The 27,954-nt window shown below is 42.8% G+C and overlaps 1 protein-coding gene across 10 annotated transcripts in view; it reads left to right on the top strand.

Moving 5' to 3' along the window:
* CUX1 (cut like homeobox 1) overlaps nucleotides 1-27,954 on the top strand; it is a 268,204-nt gene that overhangs the window by 105,903 nt on the left and 134,347 nt on the right. For all 10 annotated transcript variants that reach the window (XM_068656096.1, XM_068656095.1, XM_068656097.1 and 7 more), the window contains exons 3-5: nucleotides 331-378; nucleotides 14,060-14,138; nucleotides 27,405-27,542. In XM_068656096.1, the coding sequence (XP_068512197.1) occupies nucleotides 331-378; nucleotides 14,060-14,138; nucleotides 27,405-27,542 (265 nt within the window). The remainder of the gene's footprint in view (nucleotides 1-330; nucleotides 379-14,059; nucleotides 14,139-27,404; nucleotides 27,543-27,954) is intronic.

The raw sequence follows: 27,954 nt of genomic DNA, 5'->3' as shown, positions 1-27,954 counted from the left end.
GCTGTTTGGGAATATAGAGGCATTTACTTCTAATCGTATTAGTGTTTCAGCTGAATTAGGAGCTGAAGGCATTTTGTGCCTACCTACCATCACTACAGTTTTCAGTTTTGTTAATTAATTCTATTTGCAACAGGTACAGGTGTATGTCAAACTGGAAATTCAGACTTGTTCAAAAGGAATTCTGGATTTACATTTACTTAAAGCAGAGCTCCCATAAGATGCAGCCGAGTCTTATGCAGTACTTCAGATCTGAAAACAGGGTTGGGAAGAACTTGACGATGACACAGCCTTTCACACTTTCTAATGAAACATTTTGCTTCTGTCTTCTAGGACCTTCGCAAACAGGTAGCTCCATTACTGAAGAGTTTCCAAGGAGAGGTAAGAGCTTCAGCTTCTCTTGATGCTTTTGATCTTGCTTCATGTGAGCAGCGTGCCCACAGTCTCCCAGCGTGGCTGGGTGGAGATGGAGCCTGTGAGCAGGGAGCATTGCAGGGGTTCGGCCTTTCTGCATTCGGCCATATGCTGGATGTATTTGTGATACTCTGCGTTTGTGCTGGACAAGCTCAGCTAGCCAAATCACTTTGCATTTGGCATACCTGAGCGTAAACTTGCTGTTGCTGTGACTCAGGTGGCACACACTAACTTGGTATGCCTCAGTGACTCGGCAGTTCAAATGCTTAATGAATGCAGTGTAATGTGTGTATACAAAAACAGGAAGATATTAAAATAGTTGTACTGTAAACCCTTAATCTGTAAAAGACTGTATTCTAGAGGACTTGTTGGAAAACCTTAAGTTAGCAGGTGTTTGTTGGAAAACCAACAGAAAGCGTTCACAGCTCTGGGGCTGGCTCTTTCTTTGGTTTGTCTTCACACTGCTCCACCGAGAAACACGTGATTAGAGTGATCACAAGTTTAAAAGCCAACTGTTGTTGGTTTGAAGAATTTCTATAGGAAATGGCAGCTGGGCCAGTTGCAGGATTGTGGACAGCACTGAGGTACTCACATCACATGAGCGAGGGCCAACTGGGAGCTGTTGTATTGCCTCTAGGAAAAAGCCACGGATAAAATTTGCAAATTATTTTTCTCTTAACAAAGATGAGTTCTGTGGGTGTGGGGAGGTAGGTTTAGGTTTTAGCTTACACTTTTACATTGCAGAGCCCTATTTCTAAGGTCAGCTGTGTTCCAGCAGCAAAACTTCTTAATTTCTCAGTCTACAGTAAGTTATGAGCTGGTCTTATACTGTTACAGTTCCCATCAGAGCACAGGGAAATTCAGGAGCATGTTTTCAGAAGTCTGCCCAGGGAGTTAAGTGCACAACTCCTATTACCTGTAATGAGGGTTGTCTTTCTGATTACTTGTACTTCCTCCTAAATACGTATCTCAAATAGACAATAATTTTTCATCTTAAGAGCAGCATGGTATTTTTTAGTTTACTATCCAATTTCCCACATACTGCTAGAAATAAATAAATAAACAGGAGAACTTTGTCCTTGATATATCTAATAGCAATTTGTGAGAACAAAGAATGACTTGTGTGAGTCCATTTGCCAATAGAAATTTACACTTTAAAATTGTTCCAAGTGAATTGCAGTGCTCTTAAAACCTTTCCACTTTAGTTTCAAGTTTGCAAAGCACTGACTGAAGTGTATGTACGCTTTCAGTGCTGTTCTATAATGAAGGGAATGTCTGAAGATGAAGCAAGAAACATAAATCAAAATTCTGCTTAGTGAAGGCATATTATCCCATCAGATCTTGCCCGTTGGAGACACTTCACTATCACCTTGGTGTGGTTCACGCACACTCCTCTTGTGCAGATCTGCTTCACCAATGTAAAAGTGAAGTTTATGTTGGTATAAATTCAATCTCATAAATTACAAGGGTAAAATTTGTTGGTAGAAATTTCCTCTTAAGCGAAGCACGAATATGTCACAAGATTGTGCTGCTGAATCTCCTTAGGCAGTGATTCCAGTTTCTGTAGTCTAGACAGGGTTTTAGAAACCTAAAAGAACTGAATTAATTGTGATTGAGCACATAAATGCAGAACAGCTAACTGTCAGTTGTGGTATTTCATTATAGATTTAATTACTGTACCTTGTTTTGGAGACAAATAGGATAGAACAGAGTAGTTCAGTTGGAAGGGACCTTCAAAGTTCATTGAGTCCAACTGCCTGACCTCCTCAGCGCTAATCAAAAGTTAAAGCATATTATTGAGGCATTGTCCAAATGTCTTCTGAACGGACAGGCATGGGGCATCAACCACCTCTCTGGGAAGCCTACTCCAGTGTCTGAGCACCCTCACAGCAAAGAAATGTTTCCTAATGTCTATTCTGAACCTCCCCTGCCATTCCCATATCAGAATCAAAATGCTAAGGGTACCGGTAATTATGCTAAGGATCAGAATACTGAGAATATTAGCCTGTTCTGTTGAGTTATAATTTATTGTTCAGTGTATAGATTTGGCCTCTGTTCATTGTTAAGACTGGCTTTCTGAAAGGTCATGAGATGAATGCTCCAGGTAGGTCAAGAACAAATTGCCTTCAGTGTATAGAGGCTTTTCTCCATCCAAACCCACTGGAGTTGCCTCATCCTACTCTCCCGAGATGGCTCTGCAAGCCATGTAGCTGGGGCAGGTCTTGGTGTCACAGCACAAGTGCTCTAGGACATCTGCAGGGAGGAAGAAGTTGAAACAGGGAGTGATCTGCTGGTAAGAGGTTCCCTGCTTCTGCTACAGACACTTCACAAGTTGCAGCCCCAGTGAAGTATACAAAAAAACAATGACAACAACAAAACCATAAGTATTTAAAATAAAGAGAGGTGAAAGGAAAAGTAGTGAGAATAGATGCCTTCTGCTGGAGAGGAAGTGTCCTGGAGCAGCAGGTAAAGAATATTCTTGGAGTGCTCTGGTTCACAGCCCTGTAGGCATTGTGGGTGTTGTATCAAACTTCAGGGCACCACCTTCTCGTCATCTTTTTCTTGTACAGAAGCTAGGAAAATATGTGCTTGCATGATGCAGCTTCTCCATCAACCATGTGGTCACCACTGCATTTTTGCCCCTTGCTTCTATCTGCACCCCATACTGCTGTTGCACCCTTTTCTTGCTCCCTACTGACAGAACTAAGTAGGTGTTTTGGCATGTCAGAGCAATATTAAGTTATCGTGCTGCCCCAGAAGGGAAGCAGGCCTTTGCAGATCCCCCATGGGATGACTCCTTCCATGGGTTCAGGGCACTAGAGAAGGCCAGACGATCAGAAGGCGCAGTTCCCTAACAAACAGAGGTATTTAGGCAGCTTTACATGGCTATCGCTGTCTTCTTGCCTACCTCTGAGCTGCCATCCCTTCGCACTTCTACTCATATGATCCCGTGGAGAGCACAAAGTTTTCTTTTTTCCCCTCTTTTTTGCCGGCTTAGTTTTCTGCCAGGTTGGTCACTGACCCAGCTCACTGAGGCTCCTGCTGGCCAGGGGAGAGGCAAGAAGAGCAAAGCCAAGGGCAGGAGGAGTGCAGCCGTGCCAGTGTAGGTTGACTTAAACTGTCCTTGAACTGTACCCTCAGCAAGCCCGACGTGACTTGGAGAGAGGTTAACTTAAGCTTGCATATTTAAATATCCTCCCAAGCATGCTTTACGGGACATCTGCTTGTAAACCTGTGGCTAGTTCACTTTTTAAAATAAATACACTGATCACTTCAGCCAAATTCTCTTCTCAGCTTGAACACGGATATTGATACCTCATGCCCCACTCTGTGTAGTCCCTTTGTATAGCATGTTCACAGGTAAAAAACAAAACAAACAAAAACCGTAACATTCCATATTCCGGGGATATTTATCTCAATCAAAAGAAATTGCAAATGAAACTGTTTCACTTACCAAATCTGCAGTTTCCATTAGTTGTTGGAAATAAGTTTTTTGGGGGGTATAGATGTTGGTGCTTTAAGTAAGTGTGGATTTTTTATGATGACAGTTAAAGTAAAGCATTATGAAATGAATTTTAATGTGCTACAAATTTAAAATTGCATTCCTAGTGCAATGTGAAACCCTACTAATTCGTCATTGGTAATTTCAATATAGTACTTTGTCCTTGTTTAGGATTTTAATGGAAATTGAATGCATTTTTTTTTTTTTTAACGAATTGACTGTTGTGTCTGATAGAAAGCTGATAACATTGTCCTTTTCATTTCTGTGGGTAGCTTTTCTAACTTTCCTGCAAGGTTTAAGGCATAGAGGGTATAAATAGCTTATTTGGGAACAAGATGGTTAGAACTCACTAACTTGAGGTGTAAAATTCCTAACATTTCTGTCTTGAATCTCATTTTTTGTTTGCTTATCATTAACCCGAGGATGCATCTTATTAATGGTTTGCTCACAGTATGCTGGGCTAAATGCAGGACAGAATCAGAAGGGCTTAAGAGCTTTATCATTCAATCATAAAATCATTATCTATCGTTTCCAAGTTGGCAAGCAACCACCTCAGTAAGCTGTGCTCAAACCCTGGGTCATTGTGTGTTATCACGTTTACGTGAGCCATTGGGCATTTGTATGAGAAATCTTAAAAATAAAACTTTATGTTCTTGGGCTATGTTAATTCACAAAGCTGAAGCTGTGGTATGGAAATCTAATGTCTGAATCCGTATTTGTGAAGTCATCAAATAGATATTTTAAGGCTGGGAAAGGATTTCCTGAGGTCATTAGCATTCTTTTCATGTGGCATAGCAGTACTGTCCAACAGTAATGCAGTAATCCCTCATTTGGAGAACCCTTTAAGGCACATACTCCGAAACAACACGCTAGGCTTCGTTTCTGTGAAATCCATTTCTCATTTTCTTCTCACAAAGCAAGTACTTTTAAGAGTGCTCCCGTTCTGATGAGACCACTCTGGCTCCCCACTTAGCTGAATTGCTCTTTAAACTATTAATTTGGTCAGCAGAGTAATTTAATAATTTTCCATATGCAGGCAACAGAAGCTGAAAATCTGTTTGGTGTGCTGGAACTACTAATCATGCCTTTGAAGGAGGGCTTTAATAATGCGTGTGTGTGCCTGAAGAACTTTGGACACGCTTTCCTTCTGCATTTTGGAAGGAGTTATTCCTGAGCTGATACCCTGATGCCCCCCTCTCCCCCTTTTAATTTCCTTATGTTAAATTTACAAACCTAATTAATACAATTTCTTTCCTGTAGGTTCACTCCATGATGGCTCAATTAGAGTAGCAGTAGAACTGTGGTTCAATATTCAGGCCAGCTTCATAATTGAAAACACATTTTCTTCTCAAAAGCTGCAGCTGGTTTGGTTCTGCTCATGCAGAAAAGGATATAACCTTGCATAACATAGGAAATGAACGGTTGAGAGAGAAGCCAAATTCAATTTCAGTCAGATATTTTGAGGATAAGTCCATGATCTATGGAAGCAAGGGAATGAAAAGTGTGTGTATGTGGAAAGCAGCGTATTCAGCACTCTATTAATCACGGCTAGCCTGGGTGCTGTTGTGTGCTGTTGCGTTAGCGCTGATTCGAGTACAGAGGCTGGAGAGCAGCCAAGCACTCCAGAAGTTAACCTCTTAAAGACCCTGAGCTGCTTTCTGTTGAATAAATGTAATTTTGTGGTCAGAAATAAATGCTTGTGATGTAGCAGGAGCTTTGAAAACAACAGCGTGGCAAAGCTATTACAAATTGCTCTGTGTTGTGGAAGTCAACAGCATACATCAAAATTCAGAGCTCGCATCGAGCCGAGCCCGGCCCGGAGCCTCGCCACTCTTCAATGAAAGTCCCATTAAACCACTCCATGTAACAAAATGGAGTAAATCTGGTCTTTTTGGTGGGTAATTGTTGTCTTTCAGCATCCACTCCGCAGGGCGGGGGTGGTGGGTAATTTTCTTTGTATAAGGGGAGCACGAGGACTGTGCCTTCGTGTCGGTGCTGTTGGGGAGGGCGCAGGCATGCCCGGTGTGCTTTTTGGGGTATCAGCAGCTCGACAGCATTTCATCTCTGTTTACACATGTGCAAATGCTTATTTATTTATATATGTTTGGCTTGATTGCAGTTTAAACAACAGGAAGGTGATTTAAATATACTTACTTGAGCATCTCCAAGGCAGATGCGCTCTCCCTGGTGAGCGTGGAGGGTGCCTGCTGCCGAAAAGGTCAGAAATCTCCCTGAGGGAAGAGACATTTTAACTCCAGACCAAGGGGCAGAACTGCAGCAATTCTCAAACTGCAGAAATTCAGCTATTGGGATAACAGATGAAGTCCCAAAGCTAAGGTATGCCAGCCAAACACATACCAGCACCAGGCACCTTTCCGAGGCTCTTGCAGGTTCATCTCCATCCCGTCTGGTGTGCAGGCAAGTCGTACAGAAACAGCCATCACTACAGGGGTAACCTGGGGGGGGGGATCAACCCAAATCCTCTTATTTTTATGTAAGTGACAACGTGCTGAAATTCCTGTTGGCAGCTGGTGGGCTGTCTATATTAAGGCCCGCTATGCCGCTGCCACGCATTTGGGTGAAATGCTAACAGTGGTGGGAAACTATTTATGCAAAATTCAGATAGGCAGCACTGTTTCAGTTCGCAGTGTCAGAAGTATCTTCTCATCCTTAAAAAAAAAAAAAGAAAAAGAAAAAAAAAAGAGAGAGTTTGAAGTGTGCTGGAAGGAATGGGGATGGGAGCGCTGTGCAGGGCGCGGTATTCTGCTGAGTGTCATCATAATCCAGTCCCTGCTTCTCCAAATACAGAATTATTCCTGTATTTATTGCAGAATTACTACAAGGCTTAATACAGGCCAGTGTCTGTTTTTGCCTTGCTGTAATAAAGCAGCAGTGATTTGTAAGAGGGCAGCTCAGTATAAAATATGAGCAAAAGATTGCATTTTGGTATTTATGCACAGGTAGATTTGCACAAAGGCAGTTAATGAGCTCGTGGCTGCAAGGATTCCTCTGCCCTATTTTTTAAAATACATGAAGAAAAGCTTGGGTCATTTCAAGGGAGAAAAGCGATTGTGGGGTCCAGACCACTGCTTATTGTAGAGGAAGGATGAGAGGCTGATGGGCAGATGAAAGCAGCCACTCGCTTTCCTGCTGGGAGGCTGGAGGTGAAGGGGGATGGCACAGGCTGTCACCGCTTTCTCTCCTTCCTGCCCTGTCCCCCTTTTGCTGCATTGTGTGCCAAGCTTGCCCGTGTGCTCCTCAGGAGCAGATGTCCTCCATCCCACCCCGTGCTTGTGCACAACAGTGAGGATCAAACACAGCAAGTTCTTACATCTCCCGGGTTAGCAGCATGCAGCAAATAATTTTGATCCCTTTGCTAGAAGGGTGTTCTTTTTAAGGTGTGCAGGCTGTAAGGAAGCCAGCATCACTGGCTAGAGGTTGTGTGGTGCTGGCACCCCTTCCCCTCCCATTGCTCCCCAGCTGAGACCCAGACAAGAGCACAGCTCTGGTGCCCTCAGCAGCAGCTCAGCGCCCCCAGGGTGCCCTGGACACAGCGCTGTCCTCAGAGGACACATCCCATGGAGCTGCCGACTGCCAGCGCTGGAGGTGCTGGGTGTCCCTGGGGAGTGCAGCACACAGCTGGTAATTACAGCTGCTTTATTGCCTCGCCTTGGAAGAATTGAGCTTCTGTCACATTCACCTGCAAAGTGGCTTTTTTTCTTTCTTGCTTCCTGACACGTTTGGCTTTTTTTTCCAGCACTTTGACCCTCCTTTTGCCACCCACGTTTTCACATTGTGGCTCCGTGCTGTACCGGCCCATGGCAGCACGGGGTTGCCGCAGGCAAGTGTCCTCGCCCCAGCCCGGGGTGCCCACCTCCTGCTTGTGCTGAGTCTAGCAAATGCACAGGATGAGTCAGTTCAGCTCGCCGACACGGTGGAAAATAAATTCTTTCTCTCCTTCGTTGCTTAGTTTTTCATCGAGTCAGTGAGCTGAATCATGCTACAAGACTGTGATCGCTGGATCTGATGCAAGAGGAGCGAGAGCTGGTGGCCCGAGGCAGGAGGAGGGAGCCGGGCTGCTCCATTTGGTGCTTGCCCGAGAGATGGATGAGGAGCAGAGTGAGAGCATAAACTGAGAAACGCTGCTCAGAAACGCCCGGAGAAGTGTGGAGGAAGACATGCAGGTTACAGAAGGATCCAGGAGAGGTTCAGCAATCGTAGCAGACCCACCACTGCAGTGATCTGAAGGCAGGGTGGCAAATAGTAAAAGCTATTTAAACAAAGCTGTCATTCTGCTGTCAATGTCTTGAGGCACATGTTGGGCTGGGCTGTTTTACTGGGAAGGAAGATCAAAGACTGGAATAGCAGCAAGAAGCTGTCCTGTGAGAATGAGGGAGCTGAGCTTTCCTCAGGGGATGGCAGCGTTGTTTGTCTGGGAAAATCAGGATTTATCTGGGCACAAAAGGAAGAAAAGGTTTCAAGGGTTCAAGGTTGCAGCTGTTTCACAGTAGAGGGAAGTAGAATTGAAAAGTTGAAGGATTTCAGTCCCTCTTGAAGCTCTCTTGTTAACTTGAGGTTAAACCAACCAGCTGGCGAGGTGCCGTGCTTGTCCCTTGCTCTTCCCAGGTAGCGTAGCTGTGCACGGCACCCACAGCTTCGTTAAACAGATTGGAATTGTAGCCGCTGTAAGGTCCTACTTTCCTTAAAGAATTTATAGCACAGCTGAAACACATGCCATATGCTTTAAGCAGCTGCACAGGAATCATTTCTTTTTAATTTTGCTTCAGAAATCTTTTAATTGTAGCAGAGAAGAAAAAAAATCGTATTTCTAATTTTTCTTCTGTCAGCTGCAAAAACTCTAACTGGGCTCTATTTTTACTAGTTTTCTGTGTAGATACCTGTTGGTACAAAGAAAGGGAAATCAAGCCAACTGCAGATACACACCGCGTGCTCCCCAATATGCACGCAGTGTGTTGTAGAGCTGTTACGCTGCACCACCTCAGCAGCTGATGTACTGTTTTATGTGAGAGAGCAGCTAAGCTCTATTGTAATGGCTTAAAAGAAAGAATTATGTCATTGTGTAGCACTAATAATGCTTGCTATATCCACCACTTGATTCCAAGGCAGCTATTCAAGAATATGGCTTAAAATAATGTTACGTTAATGAGTTGTTATCATGCTTTTCCCTTTGTTTAATATGTTTCTTACAATTCTTAATGGCACTTAGGTAGCTCAAAGAAATTGAAGACAAATGAAAAAGCTTGGCAATGCAAAACAATACAAGGAAAGATGTGTAGGGGAGCTCTGTGTGCAGAGGGGCTGCGTGTCTCTCGTTAAGGCATCTATTTAGTTTAAAATTGGAACAGCAATATAAATTCCTGTTTAAATGATTTATTTTTTCTTGGTAAGTTGGTTCCAGATTGGGTGCAGGACAGTACAAGTTAGCATCCTTCTTGTTGAGGTCATTAGTGAGAGTGAGGATTGCAACTGAAGCAGTGCTGATAAATAGAAGAGGCAGGACTACAAAATCCATGTGTGAATGCTTGTGTTTGAGACTCGTGCTGTGTGTACAAGTTAATTGTGCTTCAAGGAAATCACTAATTCTTAGGTAACGCCGTACCAGCACCAAAACCACGTGATCCTTCACTGAGCAGTTGTTGGTATGCTGAGATGTATAAAACCAAAAGGAAAACAAAACCCCAGCAATGCAGAATGAGCCAGGTAGAAGGAACTCATCGTGGCCATGTGCTGGTCGCAGTGTCTGCAAACGTGTTAACGTCCTGGTACCCGTGAGTTGGGAGAATTGAAGTGTCGATGCACAACACGTTGGCACCTGGCAGCTCCAGCTTCCTAGCAAAGAGTTTGACCTCCCTGCTTCGCTTCGCTCTGAACACAGCCGCTCAGCCTGCCTGGCTGCGGTGGCGGAGCAGGAACCGTGCAGCTTCTGCGGATCTGCCTGCTGAGCCCAGGTGATCTGTGGTGCAGTAGGCATCAGACTTTAATTAACGTTGAAATTTCTTGGCGCACGAAGCGTGACAGATTCCAAAATAAAGCCACGGGTTTTGCTTTCATCTTTTTGAATTTGTCTGTACGGAGCTAAAACAGAGGGAGTTAATGTTCATATGAAACTGCATTCGGCATCTTCCCTGACATACGCGGCCAGATTTATGGTGCTTACCTAAATGTGGAGACAAAACTGCTGATTTCATTGATGATGATTAGATTTTAGCCAGGTGTAGCTGATAAGAGACAGACCAAGCCCCCCTGAAATTGTCTGTCCGTGCTATCAAAGCAGCATGGCAGCAGTACTGGGCAGCCTGCTGCTGTTCTGCCCGTGGAAAATGGGAGCAGAGCAAGGAGCAGACAAGCTGGAGAGAGATGGTTTTGGAGGGGAAGGTGTCTTTCAGCCTTGGGGAACGACTCGGTACTTAGGGCAACAACTCATGAAAGCACTTGACCTGGAAAAATAAGGTGGATGAAGGGAGAGCGGCTCTCAAACGAGCGTCTTGCTGCTCTGCTGAGATTGTGAAGATGAAGGGTGTGCGAAGGAGGGAGGATTCCTCGTGTCTCATTTCTGTTATCTCAGTGTAGCTCCAATGGTATTATCAAGACAAATAGTATGCCAAAACTTAAAAGTGAACATATGTTTATGGGGGTGGTGGGGAATACAGAGGTCACTGTTGTTTCTTTCTGGTATGAGAAGACATAATGGGGCCTGGTTTAGATAAATTAAGATGTGGAGCTAAGCTCGTGTCAAGACTACCCTAGTGTGATTATAAGTTGACTTCTTTCTGGGTCCCTCAAGTTTTTAGAGTCAAATAAAAATGTTCAGCAAGAGTTTTATAATATATTCACTGACTGTTTTAGTGTGATCTGATTGCAGCTGATCCTTGTTGGCTCCTGAACCAATTTTACTTTGATTTGAAAAATTTTCAGTGAAATCCCAAATGCTTATTTCCATGTCATTTCAGCGCTCTGTTTCCTTTGTCTCTGGACTTTATTTATATCTTGCTGTTTTGATGACCTTCTCATCCCATATTTCCCCTTACACAGCTGGAAACTGGCATACTTAATTCTTTTTTATTCTAGTTAAAGTCATCATAGTGCTTTGGTTAAAACTATGTTTTAAGATACAGAATAGCTGCAGAGCTCATTTTTAACAGAATTTTAACCCAGGCAGCTTGATTGATTTTTTTTAACTACTTAAACATAAAAAAAATCTTTCTGCTTGGTAGGATTGTTTGGAGTTCAGGCTCTGAATTTTGGGAGGAAAAAAAAAAAGATGTGAAAGTTCCGGTGATTTACAAACTGCTGCCATCAGAGCGTCTCTGATGTCCTTGGAATACGGTGTTTCAATTCTGTTTTATAGTTCAATCACTATATAACTGGCGAGTGGTGAATAAACCATACTTCTTGTAATATTTAGGGAGAACATAAGTACTAATGCCCTTTATTAAAATGTAAGAAGCTGTAATAGGAAAACAAATCCATTCAGTTATTTCACAGAAATAGAAATGCGTTTATTTTAAAAGCCTTGTTTTTCCTAGAAGGGGCAAATGAATTTTTCAAAATACAGTAAAGAATGAGTTCTGTGATGCTAATCGTCTTTAATAATAGTAATTTAAATTTGGCTGTACTGTGCTGAGCAGCAGCGAGAGAAAATTGTACGTGGGAACGCTGAAGTCCAGAAGTCTAACATATGGTGTGCTTTGGCCTTCAAAGTCTGTCTTCATGTACCCATGAAATATCTCAACTGCAGAAGCCTTTCTGATGGCTGCCCCCTCCTTTCTCGCCCGCTCGCTCGCGGTGGCTGATACTCTCGAGCATGGTTTGCACTACCCGGTGCTTCTCCGGCTCTGGCAGTTTGTTCCACATTCTAATTTCAAATACTCTTTGTGTGAAAATGTTCCGAGTTACTTCTGTTCTCGTTCCCTAATGAGCATCGGTCCATCTGTGATTGCTTGAATTCCGATTAATAAACGCGTTATTCACAACCATCAATCCCTCGCTGTCCAGCACGTCGCATCACACGGCGGCTCAGATCCCGGCGCCTTCCCGGTGCTTTCTTGGTGCACTCTGACAAAGAGCACGGTCAGTGTGTCCTGGGACCTGGGGTCTGCTCTCCAGATCCACATCATTTTGGCCTATGCTGCTTGCTTGTCATCTCCCCAGTACTTTATTTTTAAATTTATAAGAATAGGTCATGGTTCAGTCATGGTACACCTCAGTTAAATTGCCTAAATGAATCCAGCCTTTGGGGGCTGTAAGTGAAGAAGGAATTCGTTTTGCTTCTCCTACTACAGCCTTGGCTCGTGCTGAAGTAACTCGTCCCTTCACCACCTCTCACCATCTCTCTCCAGATTTCGTTGGGGCTGCCAAACGCTGTGCAGATGCCTTTGCCGTCCTTACTTTTCTCCTTGACCCCTCTCCTCAAGCATTTCCTCAGTTTATACGTTGTGTGTTGTGCTTCTGTGTAATTTTACAATTGGCCTCGTGCTTCAGCTTTCTGGCCTTGATCCCCTCCATGCTGGTCTCCACCAGCCACGTGGAGCCACAAGACTGAACGTAACCCCCGTGCAGGTGCTGCTCCTGCGCGCTTCTTCACACCCATCTCCTCCGTGACTTCCATCAGCCGTGTTGCAGGCTTCTCCCCCCGGATCCTTCCCTTCCCAAGGCGCTCTGGCAGCAGGCAAACAGCCGCGGCACCGGGCTGACCCAGCAGCGCCCTGCGCTTATCTCTCCTCCTCCCCACGCCGTTTCCTTGCCCTGGCACCCTGTGCTTCCTGCGCCAGAGCTCCCCGCGAGCCGGCGCGGCAGGTCGGGCTGCAGCCTGCCTTCCCTCCCTGCAGCCCTCCCTCCTGTATAATAAAATATCAGATACTTTCCTGAAATGCAGATACAGTAAACTCTCCCCATTGTTCCTGCCTTATCTACCGAATCAATAAAGTGGTTAAAGAATTCAAGGACGTTTTTCAGACAGGACCTTCCTTTTTTAGTACATGTTGACGTACGCACCTTTAAATGGTTTCATAATATTAACTGCTTTTCAAATACACAGAAGAATTGGTATCAGGCCTTTGTATCTGTAGTTCTTCAGATCCTTCCTTGCTTTTTATTAAAACATGGGAACGATAATCTGCATGCTTTTAGTTTCCTGATTTCGGTAAACTGCTGGAGAGCTCTGCCAGGCTTTCCTGCTTCCCTTTCTGTCTCTTTCTGCTTTGGCGTAGTAATTCAATGGGCCGAGTCCTGGGTGGGTTTGTGTGGTTTTTGTCAATATTTAGTAATCGTAAATCCTCTGTTTTCCAGTACGTTAGGAAAACACTCTTGCCAAAAAAAAAAAAAAAAAGTTGCTGTGGAATTATTCTCAGAGCTATAAAGCTGCCTTTCCTTTTAAAATGAAATTTTTAGAGGAAAATACAGATTTAGAGAAAATAATAGCTTGTGGGAGGCAGTATTTTCCCTCACCTGGGCAGGCAGCTTCTCAGATTAGTGCTGTATGTATTAATACAAAACAAGAACAGAAACTAGTCAGAGCAGCCGGTCTCCAGCTCAGCAGTGCAAGGCAGCACAGCCTTCACGGTCTGTGCTTTAAGCTTTAGCAGAAAATGCATTTGCATGTAGAAGATTCAGAGATTTAGTATTAAGTATCAGAGGGTACCCAAAAGTACAGCTTTTCATGTTCTCACAGGCTTAGTGGAAATAACAGAAAAATATGTTTCCTACAATAAAGGCAGAGCGTGATGTCCGAAGTACATGCGGTTCCCATTTGTTGTGTTAGATCTTAGTAAGTGGTAAAAGAAAAGTTTTTGAGAAGAATGCCTGTCTGCCAAGTGCCTGTTTTTTTTTTTTTTTTTTTTTTTTTTTTTAAGATTTAAAGTAACGAATGATAATAAGCAATAGTGTTCATAAAAATATCAATGCTTCCTATTTTGCTGAAACAGGACTTTAAATTACATTAAGTACAGACTTACCAGAAATACTCTTATAAGGCTGCTTCTGTAGGAGCTGTACACAGGAGACTCAAGTTCCCTCTTTATGTATTAACTAGTTTTATATGAAATATTTCCATTTATTTTTATAGCTCTGACTACAGGAGTTGTATTGGAATAAATCTAAAGCCTTCTTTTCTCATCACCCCTTTAGATTGACGCATTGGGTAAAAGAAGCAAAGAAGCAGAGGCAGCCTTCTTGAATGTTTATAAGAGATTAATTGATGTTCCAGGTAAGCAAATTATTTATGTATTCTGATATTCTCGTGGTTTATTTTGGTGTGAATGCTGCTTGGCATTTTTCTACCTTTGCTAAGTTAAATATGAGTAATGCTTTTATTCTGAAACCAATATGCTCTAATATTATTTCTAATGGAAGAAACTATAGCTAAGGCACGCTTCATGACTTCTTAAAACTGTTCATTGACTTTACATTTTAATGTTTGTATGAATCGATTAATATTAATACAGTATTGTGTGATTCTGAGTAATTTATTTATTAGAGAGTCCACTCTAACAAAATAGATACATCTTGAAACTTCATCAGGGTGAGGCGATGCTTGTACCCTGAAGGACAGAGAAAATTCCTCATCCTTTGAAGGAGGAAAAAAAAAAAAAAAAAAGCCATAATAGTTGCTTGCAAAGGCCAGTTGCTTTGCTCCTATTCATTTGTGAAGAGAAGAAACACTTTGGATACTGAAATGTAAATCACTACCAAATTTCAATTCTGTTCAGCCTAAGCGTGATCATAAATTTTATGCAAAGGCTTTTCCTGTGTATATTTTCAACTTTGCTTTATGTTTGTCAGCACAAGTTTCCGTATCATTTCTTTTTGCATTCTTTGGGAGTTGATTTTTTTGTTTGTTTGTTTTCCCCAGCGTTAGAGATGTTGCTGTCTGTCAAAGATGAGAGGGAGTTATGAGTCCAGGTCCTCGGGTCTAAATCCTGCCTGGGCTGAGCTGTTGGCACATGGCAGAGTCTGTGTATGATTCTGTACTTTCATAAATGTGGACATTATATATCTCTCTCTGTGTGTTATATTCAATATACTTATCTCAAAGAGGTTTTGAGGTACAAACAATACATCTAAGGGCTTTTAAGTTCTCATTGCGAAGCACACACTGGTCTTTACCTTTTAAGGAACGTACTTCATGCACACTTCAAACCAAAATGAATTTTTTAATGTTTTGTTTACAGCTTAAGTGGTTAAAAGGTCAGTGTTTTTCAGAAGCTAGTCAGCACTAATGTATGTATTTTTCCTGCTTTTGCCCAGTGGCCAGTACCTGCTGTGCTATGTGTGGTGTACATGAAGCGATGCAGAGGCTTACAGTGCTTGTCCTCAACCACAGTTGCCCCAGCAATGTTGATTTTTCAGTTATTTGGCCATGGCCTGGAGTTTTCATCGACTTGTTTCCTGCTCATTGTAACCATTCTTAGGTGAATAGCTCCACTTGCACATCTGCCTGTGCCACAGGAGGTGGCTGACATCTCGGAGCAGCTCCATGCATTGGATGGCTTATGTCGAGGTGTGCAGCAGGGCACAGGATGGGCTCTGTGTAGGAAACTCCTCCATGAAAGCACCCCCAGCAGACCCACAGCCTGCCAAACCCCCATGTAGTGCTGCAGAAAGGAGCTGTAGCCTTTCCATCTCCATCTAAACCCACCCAGGATGCTTGTTTGTTTCTTGCCATAGCTTGGGAGGTGGGTCAATTTGATGTCTAGTGCTCTGAGAGTGGTAGCGTCAAACCAGAACTGCGTGGGACTATGGATGCTCTCATGCAGAGGCTTTTTTTCTGAAGCCTTGTGTCATCACAGGTGCTGAGATTTGAATAGCAGAGTCAAGAGTAAAGCGTGGTGGGGAAGGCAGGACATACATCCCATGCTGTAGGATCTGAATCGTGAGAGGCGCCTTTGTAAGAGAATTTTCTCCTTCATTTGCAAGAGCAAAATTTGCACCCCTTTGTCCACAGTCACAATCTCTCCCTTGTCCAGCCTACCCCTGTGTGTGCCTTATGTTAAGTGTCAGAGAAATATTTCTTTGAGATTCTGACTCCATGTAAAACGTTCAGCCTGGCTAGGTTGTGAGTGCAATGGGGTCTGTGGGATTAGAAATATCTACAGGTCTTAGTCCCACGTCAGGGCCGCAGGCCTCAGAGGCACACGAAGAGCATGCCAGTGCTGTTAAAAGCAAATTCCAGATTCTCCAGAAGCCCGGCCAGTCTCCGTAGCTGTATGCAGGGTAGCCAGTACTCACAGTTTACAACAAGGAAGGTAACAGAAAGGAAAATCACCATTAGGGATGGATCGCACTGGTGTTTGTCATGGCGTGGCGGGGCTCGGCCATATGCATCGGTCACAGTGCGTGTGGTGGTGGCTTTGTCCTTTCATTATATATAGTCTTCTACATTCCGTGTATCTTCATGGTGGGCTTTCCTTTATAGGAGCCACCAGTATTAATTTATCACATGTGCTGTTCTGCCTCTCTGTGGCTTACATATCTTTTGACCTGTCCATTTGGTATTTCAAATATTTAGGTACGCTTTTAGCTCTGAAATCCTGCAATGTTTTCTTTTCAGTGCAAGAAGGGAGCTATGATGTTTTGAGAAAGCTATGACTGGAATGCTGCAGAGTGGTTATTTAGCATTAAGCATCACTGTTACATGACAAGGGTGCAATTTTATCAGACGTTCAATATCCTTTATAGGACCATATAATAATTGCAGCTGAAGTCTAATTCCCAGCAGCCGATTTTATGGTTCTTGAGGAAAGCATGTATTCCTCTCTTCGGTAATAATGTGCACACTTTATATAATTAAAAAGGACTTCTATTTTAATTTTAGTATAAAATGATCTGTATTGAAACCCTGGCTACGGTGCTTTGTGGATTCAGCTAAGCTTAATGATTTTCTTTCCTGACTTGACCAGAGTTTTCACTCAGGCTCTCCAGTGAAGAATTTGTGGGAAGGCTGCTATTTTGTGAATTTTCCTGTATACATCAAGTGGTTTTCTCTTTAAAAGATAAAATAGACCTTTTCAGATCTCTCCCCAGTTTATGTCACTGTTAAAATAGCATTATCATCAGTGTGTTCTGCAAAATACATCCTTCTGAAAGGAAAGTACGTATCACAGAAAACACTTTGGTTTATGTGCAGTTATACGGTTGTAATTCTCACTCCGATCATTCTGTCTTGCTGGAGACTGAACATTTTTAATTAATGGAATTAATCTTCTCATTTAATTGCCTTATTTTCAGTATGCAGTACAGAGCTAGAGAAAAGTGAATGCTGCCACATGAATTGCACTAATCAACAAGGTTGTCACAACTTACCTTTAAAAATAATGTGAATGTATTTATTTTGAGGTAAAGGGAGGTTCGGTTTGTATTTTAAGGAAGCTTTCTCCCATCTGTACAAGATTTCTTTCTCTCTAATTTTTTAAAATAAGTGCATTATGCTATCACCCTTGGCTTTTCAGGGTCTTAATCTTGCAAACACTTCAAGTGAAATCAGAGCCCTATTTTGTAAGTGTGTGGAGGAGCAGTTGCAGTATGTACATAATTCTCTTTTTAACAGAAAAATATTAAGCTTGAACAACATTAAAAATTAAATATTTTTCTCTTAAAAAGGAACTGTGTTCAATGCTTGAGAAGTTTAATCTTTTTTTGTTAAACAAAACTTTGCTGTGATTTTCAAGTAAAGGTTAAAAGAGAGACCGGCGTGAACGCCAGATGATGATATCTGCATAAACTGCACAGAATTTCACTTTACGCTGTCTCGTTATTACTGTGCAATTACTGCACAGTGCCACACTTTCATTTTCTCGGTTTTCAGCATTACTCCTGTTACGAATGGCTGCTGCGTAGGCAAAAAGAAACAACTTCTGTCTTGAAACAGAAAATTTTCTATCTTGCTGCGACATCGATTAAACCAAATTTGGGTGCCAGCGCTCATTTCCTCTAACAAGTGTTGGTGCGTACTTTGCAGTACCGCTAAAAACTTGCTAGCAGGGAGGAGTACCTGTCAGTTTGCCTCCTCCTGGGGCTCCCTGGACTCGGGGGAAACTCAAGGCACTCGAGCCATTGCTGCCTGCAGCCTGTGCTCCTCCACCGAGGCTCAGCCCTAAGCTGGGCTCCTTCCTCCCTGCCGCCTTCCTGCCTCCAGCACGGCTGTGCCCGGCACCAACAGAATAAGAAACTGCGTGGAGGCTTGTCAGCATACACGTTTTGAGAATGAGGGTAGGTTAACAAAAAGTTGCTCTCGGTTCAGTGGGGACTGCGCAGGTGTTGTGGGTTGAGTCACAAACAGTGCGTGTGTATTTCTGCTTAACCTGGATCTCACCAAGAAGGAACTGAATGACTCTTACAGTGTGAAAGGGGATGTGCTTGTGTTTTTACTGGAGACTTCACAGCTCTGTTGTGGTCAGACGTGCAATTTAATGTGCGTGATGTATTTTTTAGTTCAGAGGAGCCCCTATCTAAGGGAAGCATAAAATAACAGAGAGGGTAAAAAGAAGAAACACACAATTCTTTTAGTGTGCCCTGTCAAAACAATTAAAAGCAGTAACAATGAAAGATGGCTGAAGTGGAAATTTTGTCTTTCCCTTGTTCTTACCGTCATAAATTGTGTGCCCGGCCCCAGGGGCTGGACCTTGCAGAGGGAGGGGAAGGAGGGCCGGGCGCCTTGTGAGAGTTTTCCGCACACCCATCGGACGCGTAGCGGTGCTGCTCGCAGTCACAGTTCTGCCATGCCTTGCACAGGGCTAGCTTTTCCAAGGGAATATTTAGCTGCGGAAACACAAACGTCATTTAAAAGAAGTAATCAATTAAAATAAGTGTTAGGGAATTACTTCTACGGGCAGAAATCTGTTTCTTGCCCATAAAGAAAGCTTCATTCCTTTCCCAAGGAGCACAGGCTATCGGCACTGTGAGATGTAGTGCTTACATCGCTCCATTTCCCTCTGATTATTTACAGTTTAGCAACACTCTCCGGACTTGTATTGCTGCCTGGGCTACAAAAAGACTTCCATTTAAAAAGTGGTTAACGCTTGATCAGTGCTCTGTGTCAAAAGTGACATAAGAAAAAAAAAAAAAAAACAGGTTAGATTTTTTTCAGAAAAGTTATCTTTTGCTTCTGCTGGAGGTGATAAACGTGTATGAAGTTGTTGTGTTTGTGTACATTACGAGACTCGTTTGGGTTGTTCTGCAGAACATAATGTTAAGCAGAAGGCATAAAGGTTAATGCCAGCCGATAGAAGGAAGCCTGTACAGACTGTTACGTACCCAGGTGAGCAGAAAGCTGCATGACGTGCTTAAATCTCAGCACAAGCACACACACACGGCCCTGGTGTCTGCACAGGAGCGATGGCTGAGTGCAAAGAGGTGAGAAAGAAAAGATGCTGCTCTGAGGGATCATGTTCAGCACATCCTGAACTAGAGCACTGAAAACATGGTATGAAAAAGTTAATTATCAGAGTGCTGTCAATTGGGCTAATTGGTAGTTGTTTTGCAAAACTCTGTCTAGAGAACATGATTGGGTTGTTACACCCCGAGTTTGTGGTGTATTGAGGCTGATCAGCACAGATAAGTTTCTGAGGAATGTTTCCTATTGTTACGTACGGTGTGAAAAATTTTAAGCAGTTCCATGTTTGATAAACAGTAATAGGTCCCAAAATTGTCCCCCCTTCTTGAATAAAATATACGTAAATCAAATTGGAGGTAGAAGCGTAAAATGAAAGGGCTTATATTTCTGCTGTCCCTAACTTTGCAATGGAAATGAATATTCATAACCAGTGACTTTTCTCAACATTAGAGGGAAAACAAATCAGTATGACAGTGAGTACTCCTAGGAGGAAAGGAAGCAAAATGAACTTACTCACGGACAACAGAAGCAGTGCATACACCCCCTCAAAGAGAGCAGTGGGGTATCATTTTAAACACACTTGAAAATCGAATAAAATTAAGCAGAAAATTGAACGTAGTTAATACTTGAAAGAGCGAAAAGCAGTGAACCCATGGGGCTGCAGGTAGTGATTTAGCTTGTGACTGTATCCCATCTGAAGGCACAGTCTTTGAAGCTTCACCACCACATTCAGGCCAGGTAAAAAAAAATAAAATAAATAAGGGACTTGTGTAAACATATTTAAAATGCCCCAGTTCTGGCTGGAAAAGAAGTCTCTACAATAGCAAATCAGGGAACGTAGGCACCAGTGATTTTTCTGCAAACTGTTCTGCACAAAGAAATGCCTGAGCTGGGGTGAGAGGGATGGTTTATAGCCCAGGCTGCAGAGCGGAGGTCTGGAGCGGCGTTTCAGTGGGGTCAGCCGCTGCTACTGTGCATTTTTCAGAAGGGTCTGGCTCGCCTGGGATGCTGCTCCAGCCTTCGGGCAGCCCAGCGCCGAGGAATGTGGAAGTAGCTCATAATCACTTCAGCCTCCTTCCCTCCGGGGTCTGAATTCTGTGCCGTGCCTCTCGGAAATACAGCATGAAATACAATTTTGGATCTGTGCTAGCTGAGTGCACGCTGGTAGGGCATACTGTTAGTGTTACATAGTTATTTTCAGATGAGGCGCAAAGTCCTGGCCAACGCTAGTCTTTTAGTTCTCATTCACTTTATCCTTACGTTTTGAAATGGATGTCACAATAACTAAAAATAGCTTTGTTACCTGAATATGTGGCTTCAAATTGGGCTTGTCTGATCACATTTTTTCTTCCATTTTTCATGTTGAATTAATAATTGGATAAATTCCTTTGTAAAAGCTGGAATAAATATTCGAAGGAAGAAATATCCCAAAAGCACACACTTTAAAAAATTTATTGTGTGCTTGTCAAGCCCTATTTTAGTTGGTAGGCTGGAGGCACGGAAGGAAGAGGGGAGGTGCAGATAAGGGAAGGATGCAGTGAGTAGATGCAGGAAGAATGTGCAGTATAGAGCAGACAGCCCTGCTGCCTTGGGCACGTTCACCTGGAGGTGCCAACTGCAGCACTCTTTTGAAGCTCTTGCTTTAGGGACTGGGCTTAGAGCAACCCTAACCCCAGTGACTGGAGCAGCGTTGCATATTCAGGGAAGAAGAGGCAGTATGTGATGCATGTGGGATGGGATATATTGCACTTCCCTTTGTCAGTTGCAGGAATGTGAACTGGAATTAGAATAAACCCCAGCCTGCTGAGGTTTTGGGCTAACTACATGCAGCAGTGTTCAGGAGAAAGAAGGGATGATTGTGGCAGAAATGCTTTCAAATACAGTGGAGGGTTATCTCTTCTTTTTATAATCTCAAAATAGGAGAAATAAAACTTTTAGCATGTGAATGATTGTCTGTAACTGTCCTTTGCTTTACATTGAGCTCAGTGTGCAAGCAGTAAATTCCAATGTCTTCAGCCATTACTAGAATATTAATGTCCAAATTGGAGCATTTTCAGTTGCAGGGGTTTCTCTTATAACTCACTAGGTCCTTTTTTAGCTGGCATATTACAGTGCCATAAAATACTGTATCACCTATTATGCATGCCCACTTTAATATTAAAAACTTCTCTGAGGATTAATTTTGGTTACTCCTTTGAAGGTAAAGGGAACTGCAACACAATTCATGAAGGAATCAATCATCAACATTGTCTTGCTTGACTTTTTTGGATACTAGGGTAGAGATGCATCTCATAATGTGGTGCAGGGCCAAAGCATCTTTTCAGCAAGTAGCCGATTGGTAGATAAATAAAGGATGTTTTCACGTAACACCGTACAAGGTCTAAGAGCCACATTCCGGCACAGGCATCCATGTGCTTGTGGTCGAAGTGGCCATATCCCATCTCACATCATTTCACTTAACCCTGTGAGCATTGCGGGGTGCTGCCACTGACAGCTTATGGTGATTAATGGGGAGCAAAGCCGCCGTTATGCTGCAGCTTCCCGTCCCTGCTCAGAGGGGTCGCTTCAGAATTGCTTTGCTGCTTTAGTGCTTTTGGAGGGCAGCAGAATGTGGCATTCTGCTTTCTTTCTGGTATGGAAGATGAGGGTCCCTCACCCTCTTGTGGGTGCTTTGAATTCCCTGGCACAGCCCTTACAAAATGCTCCGATGCCAGGAAGGTGAGGGGAACACTTTGAAAAATGGAAAAAATAAAAGGAAGAGAGAGATCCCAGTCCTGTGGGATGGGGGAGTAAGAAAATGTGTTTAATTCCTGATGGAAGGGAGAACCTTTTCATGTTTTTTATGAAGTGAGGAGTTGGGGAGATGATGAGCTTTGTTTCAAACGGAATTACGGCTATAACTCTTCTGTCCCTGGGCTACCAGAGTCATGGGGGAACAGGAGGAAAGTTATCATTTATTCCGTGAAATCTTTGTCTCAGTCTCTCTAGGCTATTTCAATTTACCCCTGAAATTTCTGGGGAATAATTAATGAATTAATTAAGTATGCTGTGAGGTGTTTGAATATTCAAAAGCTACAATGTAATTATTATTTTTTCTAAAACACATTTTCAGGTTATTTTCAGATATGCAGCCTCCCAAGGAGGCACTTAGTGCATCACAAGCTGATGGAGCTGCCTGCGAAGCAGGCGCTGTGTGCCCGGAGAACTGCTCACTGCATGGTGCAGCCGGGGGCAAAAGCTTCATTCACTTGGCCGTGACATGGCTGAGCTGAACTTTTTTCCAAAAAGTTAACAGCCTACGGTAACGAAGTCATGCTAAGGAGGGTGGTTTTTTTATTATTATTATTATTTTATTATTTTTATTTTTTCCCTCTCCCTTATCATTTTGCGTGGGTGTTTCTTGTGAGCGATCGCTAAGCTCGGTTTGCTTACAGCATGGTTTAGGCAACACAAACAGTCTTTTCGAAACAATTGCTGTGCCTTCGGTGCATTATTTTTAGACCCCAACCTTAGGAAACACATTCCCCGTGATATAAAATATTAATTGCCCCTGTAGTCCTGGCACTGTTTCATAACTTGCTTTCCGCGCGTTTCCAGCGCTACGGGCCTGTCATGAAAAGGGAGGAGGGGATTTAGGAGAAGCCCTTTGTTTTGGAAAAGCCTTCTCAGGAGCTCCATTTTAAGACACCGGCCAAAGTATTAGGTGCCCTTTCCCCTTTTGTGAATAAACTGAGATGAGCCCACCAGCAGCGCCTCGCACCGCAGCACGGGAAGAGCATTTCCCTCAGAAGCGTGAAAAGAAACGGCGCCTTTTTATTTTATTTATTTAAATTTTTTTTTTTTTTTGGTTAGTTTCCCCGGCCCAACCCGGAGCCTTCTGAGGGCAGCGCTGCGCTTCCCGGCTCCGAGCTCCAGGCCGGGCATTGCCGCTCGCTCCCCGCGGGGCCGGGCCGGGCCGGGAGGGGCCGGGAGGTGCCGTGAGGGGCCCGCCCGGGAGGGGCCGCGAGGTGCCCGGTGCCGAGGCCACGCCAGACCGGGGCTGCGCAGGCCTCTGCCGGCCGAGGGGACCCGGCCCGGCCCCGCGGCTCTCGGGGGGCTTGAGCCGGGCTCTGCCCCCCCCCCCTTCTATCCCCGATAAACGAGGGTGGTCCCAGCATACTCCGTATCTAGACAGCTTTTCATCAGTCGCTCATCAGCATGCTAATTGCTGTATGACTAATTATGCCCTGAATTCCAGTTGATTTTCTTAATGAGACAGCTGGGTTAATTATGTAATCGTATGATTACATTAGCCTAGAGTGCCCTGGCGAAAAGCGAGGCAGGCGGGAGCGTGATGTCATTGCGGGAGCAGCGCGCACAAGGGGGTGCATTCATCTCCGCTAATGACAGGGGAGGGCAGCGTACCCACAGTGCTCTTTGTGTAAACACTTAGATTGAATTATTAAGATCTGTGTCTTTTTCCAGCTCACAGAATGAGCGAGGGATTTTTTTTTCTTTCTTTTTTTTTTTTTTTTTTTCAGTGAAACCCCGTTTGGAAATTCAGCCGGGCATCGGTAGTGGGGTTTTGTCGCCAGGTTTGGGTTGTGCTGGGGCTGCAGGTGGTGAGGTGCTGCCTCCAGTGAGTAACATAACGCACTCTTTGGTCCAAATCTGTCTCTAGGTTTGTTTTAAAGCTGTACTGAAAATGCATGGTTTACATGCACAGACGGCAGCAAAAAATTGGTTCTCCTGCACTGCTGTTTGAAAATAATTTGTCCTTGGGGCATGTATATGGTGCGAGAGTAGCCTGAGAGGTTTACTACTGCTGCCTTGCACCAGCTTGTTTGATGTGAAGTGTTGCCTATTATATAAATAATGTTACACTTGTAACACTGGCTAATTCTGTTCACCTCTTCATTTGCTGGGACGTGTCCATCCAGCCCCTTCATGAGCAGAGGAGCTGTCAGCAAGGGGACCAGTGCGGTGCGTGACAGCTGTGAGCACCACACCGGGCACAGGGAGCCCTGTGCGCACTGTCCCCAGAGAGCTATCCCTGGGGAAGTGACAGTGGGACCGGGCTTTGGGATGCGGGTGTGGAGATGCAGCAGGTTGTAACTTCTGCTGCCGGGTCAGGGCCAGGCCTGGACATGAAGGGCACACACAGATGCGTGATGCCAAGGGCTTCCTCGGGGACATGGGAGGCAACAAGCAGATAAGGGAAGTAGAACAGGGTGGGAAGAGACGGAAACAGATCTACAGAACTTCATATAAAAATGGACATCTCAGTTTACTCTTGGGCAATAATGATCTTGCTAAACACTTTTTAAGTTTTGGATGAGCAGATTCCTTTTGTCTCTGTTCTCATTTCTTATTTATCTTGTGCCTAGCAGGGATGCTGAACTTCAAGCTAGAGAAGATTCAAACCAAGGGAATAATTTGCAATGAGTTTTTTACATTGAAGTGTTAATTGAGATTATTTTTCTCTTTTACCGATTACAGAAAAGGCATTTCCTTCTTTGCTGCTGTCTATAAGCTAGTGGCGTTTGATTTTTTTTTTTCAGCATGCGTATGCCTGTTGTTTGTGTAATGAATCGAAAGTTTTGGTCCATTGCTTGTGTAAAAATTCAGTGACCTCCTGTTAAATGACATGAAACATACTTTGTAAGTCTGGTTAATATAAATAGGTATGCTTTTTCATGCATGCATATGTTGGGAAAAGGAGAGTATTCTTATTTATTTTTAAATCCACTCCATTCAGGTAAGAAAAGAGTTGCACTGGCTGTATGGTTTGTACGGGTTTCTGATTAATTGATGTTTATAAATGCTCCAGAAATCATGGTCCTCCTTTAGTGTTGTTTTTTTTTTTTTTTTTTTTTTTTTTTTGAGATAAAAGAGCACATTGGAGCTTGCCATGAGAAATTAATTATTTCTGTCTCTGGTCAGAATGTCTCGGTCAACTTATTGTAATGCAGTGATTAGTTTTCTTTAATGCAGTTTATAAAAATTAAGTCTAAGAGGTGCTTCAGCCATGTTTTTGTTGTTTTTTTTTTAACATGTCTTTAAGCAGTATTTAGTGGCTGCAGGCCATTAGTCCTTCAAATAGGCTCTAGTAAAGTTTGAAGTTTAATGCACAGAGACTGTTTTTACATTTTGTTTGTTCTGCAACTGTTTTGCTACTTGAACATTAACCTTTAATAGAGCTAAATTAAATATACATGTCCTGATGAATAATTATGAGATTGCAAGCATTTTCATTTTGAGCATAAAGCTTCTAAGGGATCGCAAATTTGACTAAAGGCTTAGTCATTATTCACTTTATAATGCCCATGTTATTTTTGTCTCCTAATTCCTTACCAATTTAAATTAAGAAAGCCATGTGTATTTGGAGCAAAATATGTTTTGTGGGTGTCCTGGCTTTTTACAATGGACGTTCTAAAAAGGGGGTTGAAGAGTACACCCACAGTTTTATAAAGTTCAATTTCTTTCATCGTGGCATTTTAACACACTTTTATAGAAATACCATAGCTGAAGCAAAAGATTGTTGTTAGATATATTTGGAGGCTCCTGTAACAACTTAAGACACGGGTGGATTGAGACAATCCAACCTCTCTTTACGTTCAGCAGATGAACGTCCTGGACTAGCTCTGTCAGAGAAATGCTGAGCTGCAGAAGTGTGACAAAGCGGGCAGTCCCGCTAAAGGTCGGCGGACCTACATGGGAGAAGGGTGATGTTGTGACAGCCTGTACCTTAATTGGATCATACATAAATATTGTAGGGACTTTAACTCGTGCTACTGCTGTGACTTAAACTTTGTATTTAATTCTCTACCTGTACCCTCTGTCTCTGCCACAATAACATTTTAAGTTTGATTTATTATAAATATTTTAATATAGATAATAATAACGAAAAGTATTTGGCCTAAAAAGCATAAATGAAAAAGCTATGTAGTCATAAACTATGTATGTACAGAGAACAGATGACAAGCAACCTAGATTTTGTATTATGAACAGGGTAATGCCATAAGCTGTTGAAGAACTGAAGTAACAAAATGCAGCAGACTGCTACTTACAATGTCTCTGAGCTCAACATAACCCAGTACTATTCTTTTATAAACTATGAAACAACGCTGGCATATTGAAAAAACACACAGGCTCATGCTTAATGTGTTAACAGAGGTACAATAGACTTATTATGTGTTTCCAGAGACTGAGGGTGGTCTGAAAAATTAATGACTGTGGTGGTTGAAAATTAAGTGAACTCCCTAATATATACTGTTGTTGATCCACTGAGTTTGGTGTTTAGCATTCCTCAACAGGAGACTAAATCTTTGCAGCCATTTCATAAGAGATGCTGGCGCCCATAACAGAAATGTATTCAATAATCTTTTATAAGTCCATCGGACTCCAGCATTTTCCTATTCTGACTGGGAAGAAATCCCAGAATAAATCACGCGTGCGTACATGTCAGGTGTGTGCTAGGGACCATCTTCAGTGGAAGGGAACCAACATGGAAGAATTAATTTTGTGAGAACTTACAAACTAATTTCTAATTTTTATTCAATTAGTAGTATGCAAAAAATAGGGAATAAGGGTCACAAAATCCAAGCTTAATAGAATTAATTAAATTTACACAATACTTCAGATAGTTATTGATCTGCCGCTCTGAAAAAATACAGCTCAGATCTCTATAATCAAATAAACTTTTAGTGCTCAGCTGTGCAGGAGGACACAATTTTCATCAGAAATTCACTCCTGCAAAAGTGGAGGTATTTAAAGGACACCAGCTGTCAGTGGGTGGTACTTTTTGGATTACTTTTTTTCCCCTGAAGTTCTCATTTTAAAAACAAAAATCTGAAACTTCAAGCTGTCACATACCTTTGCATCATGACTGTCTGCACCCTGGGCGAACTGCCCTGTGGATAAAAGCCACAATGAGGACAGCACACTTCAATTTAAAGGGTAGCATAGGTAAAGTTAACCAGCCATATTTTTTTAATCATATAGGACATGGAGTAATCAACATATGGAAAAAGTAATTCAAACTAGGGCCTGGTCACTTAAACTAGGTATTAATAGAGAAAAAGGGACACTTGTGCTCTGAGCTGTTTGAGTCACAGAAGTGTTACTGTCATCTTACATTTTATTTTACCGTTTCTTTTTTAGATCCAGTTCCAGCCTTGGATTTAGGACAGCAACTTCAGCTCAAGGTTCAACGTATGCACGATATTGAAACAGAAAACCAGAAACTTAGGGAAACTCTAGAGGAATACAACAAAGAATTCGCTGAGGTGAAAAATCAGGGTAGGTTGCAAATGTGTGTGTTTACCAGCTTTTAATGCATACTGAAATTTAAACACTGGGATGAAATTCAGTTTTATTTCATACAGGTAGAGTTGACAGTAGGTAGAATTGAAAGTCAGTAAAGAGAGTACAGTAGTCTATTATTGCCATTTTTGCATATACACATGACTTTGGGTTAGACTCACTGCATTTCTTTAAAAGTCTTCTGTAGCACCACGTCAGAATGTGAAGCTGTTATTTGGTTGTAGCCTCCAGTGCTGCCTGGAAACGACACCATTGGCTGAAGTTATATGTAGACTCTATATGATAGACCATACTGCTACTGACATCAAGCTGAATGTGCATGTGGGTGCATGTAGTACACACACGCACAAAAAAACAACAGTATTTCATACATGGATACAAACCTGAA

Source organism: Anas acuta, chromosome 19 (genome assembly GCF_963932015.1).
Source record: "Anas acuta chromosome 19, bAnaAcu1.1, whole genome shotgun sequence".
NCBI classification, from domain to species: domain Eukaryota; kingdom Metazoa; phylum Chordata; class Aves; order Anseriformes; family Anatidae; genus Anas; species Anas acuta.
Note: the sequence above shows the minus strand (reverse complement) of the source record. Positions and strands in the feature narration are given on the sequence as shown.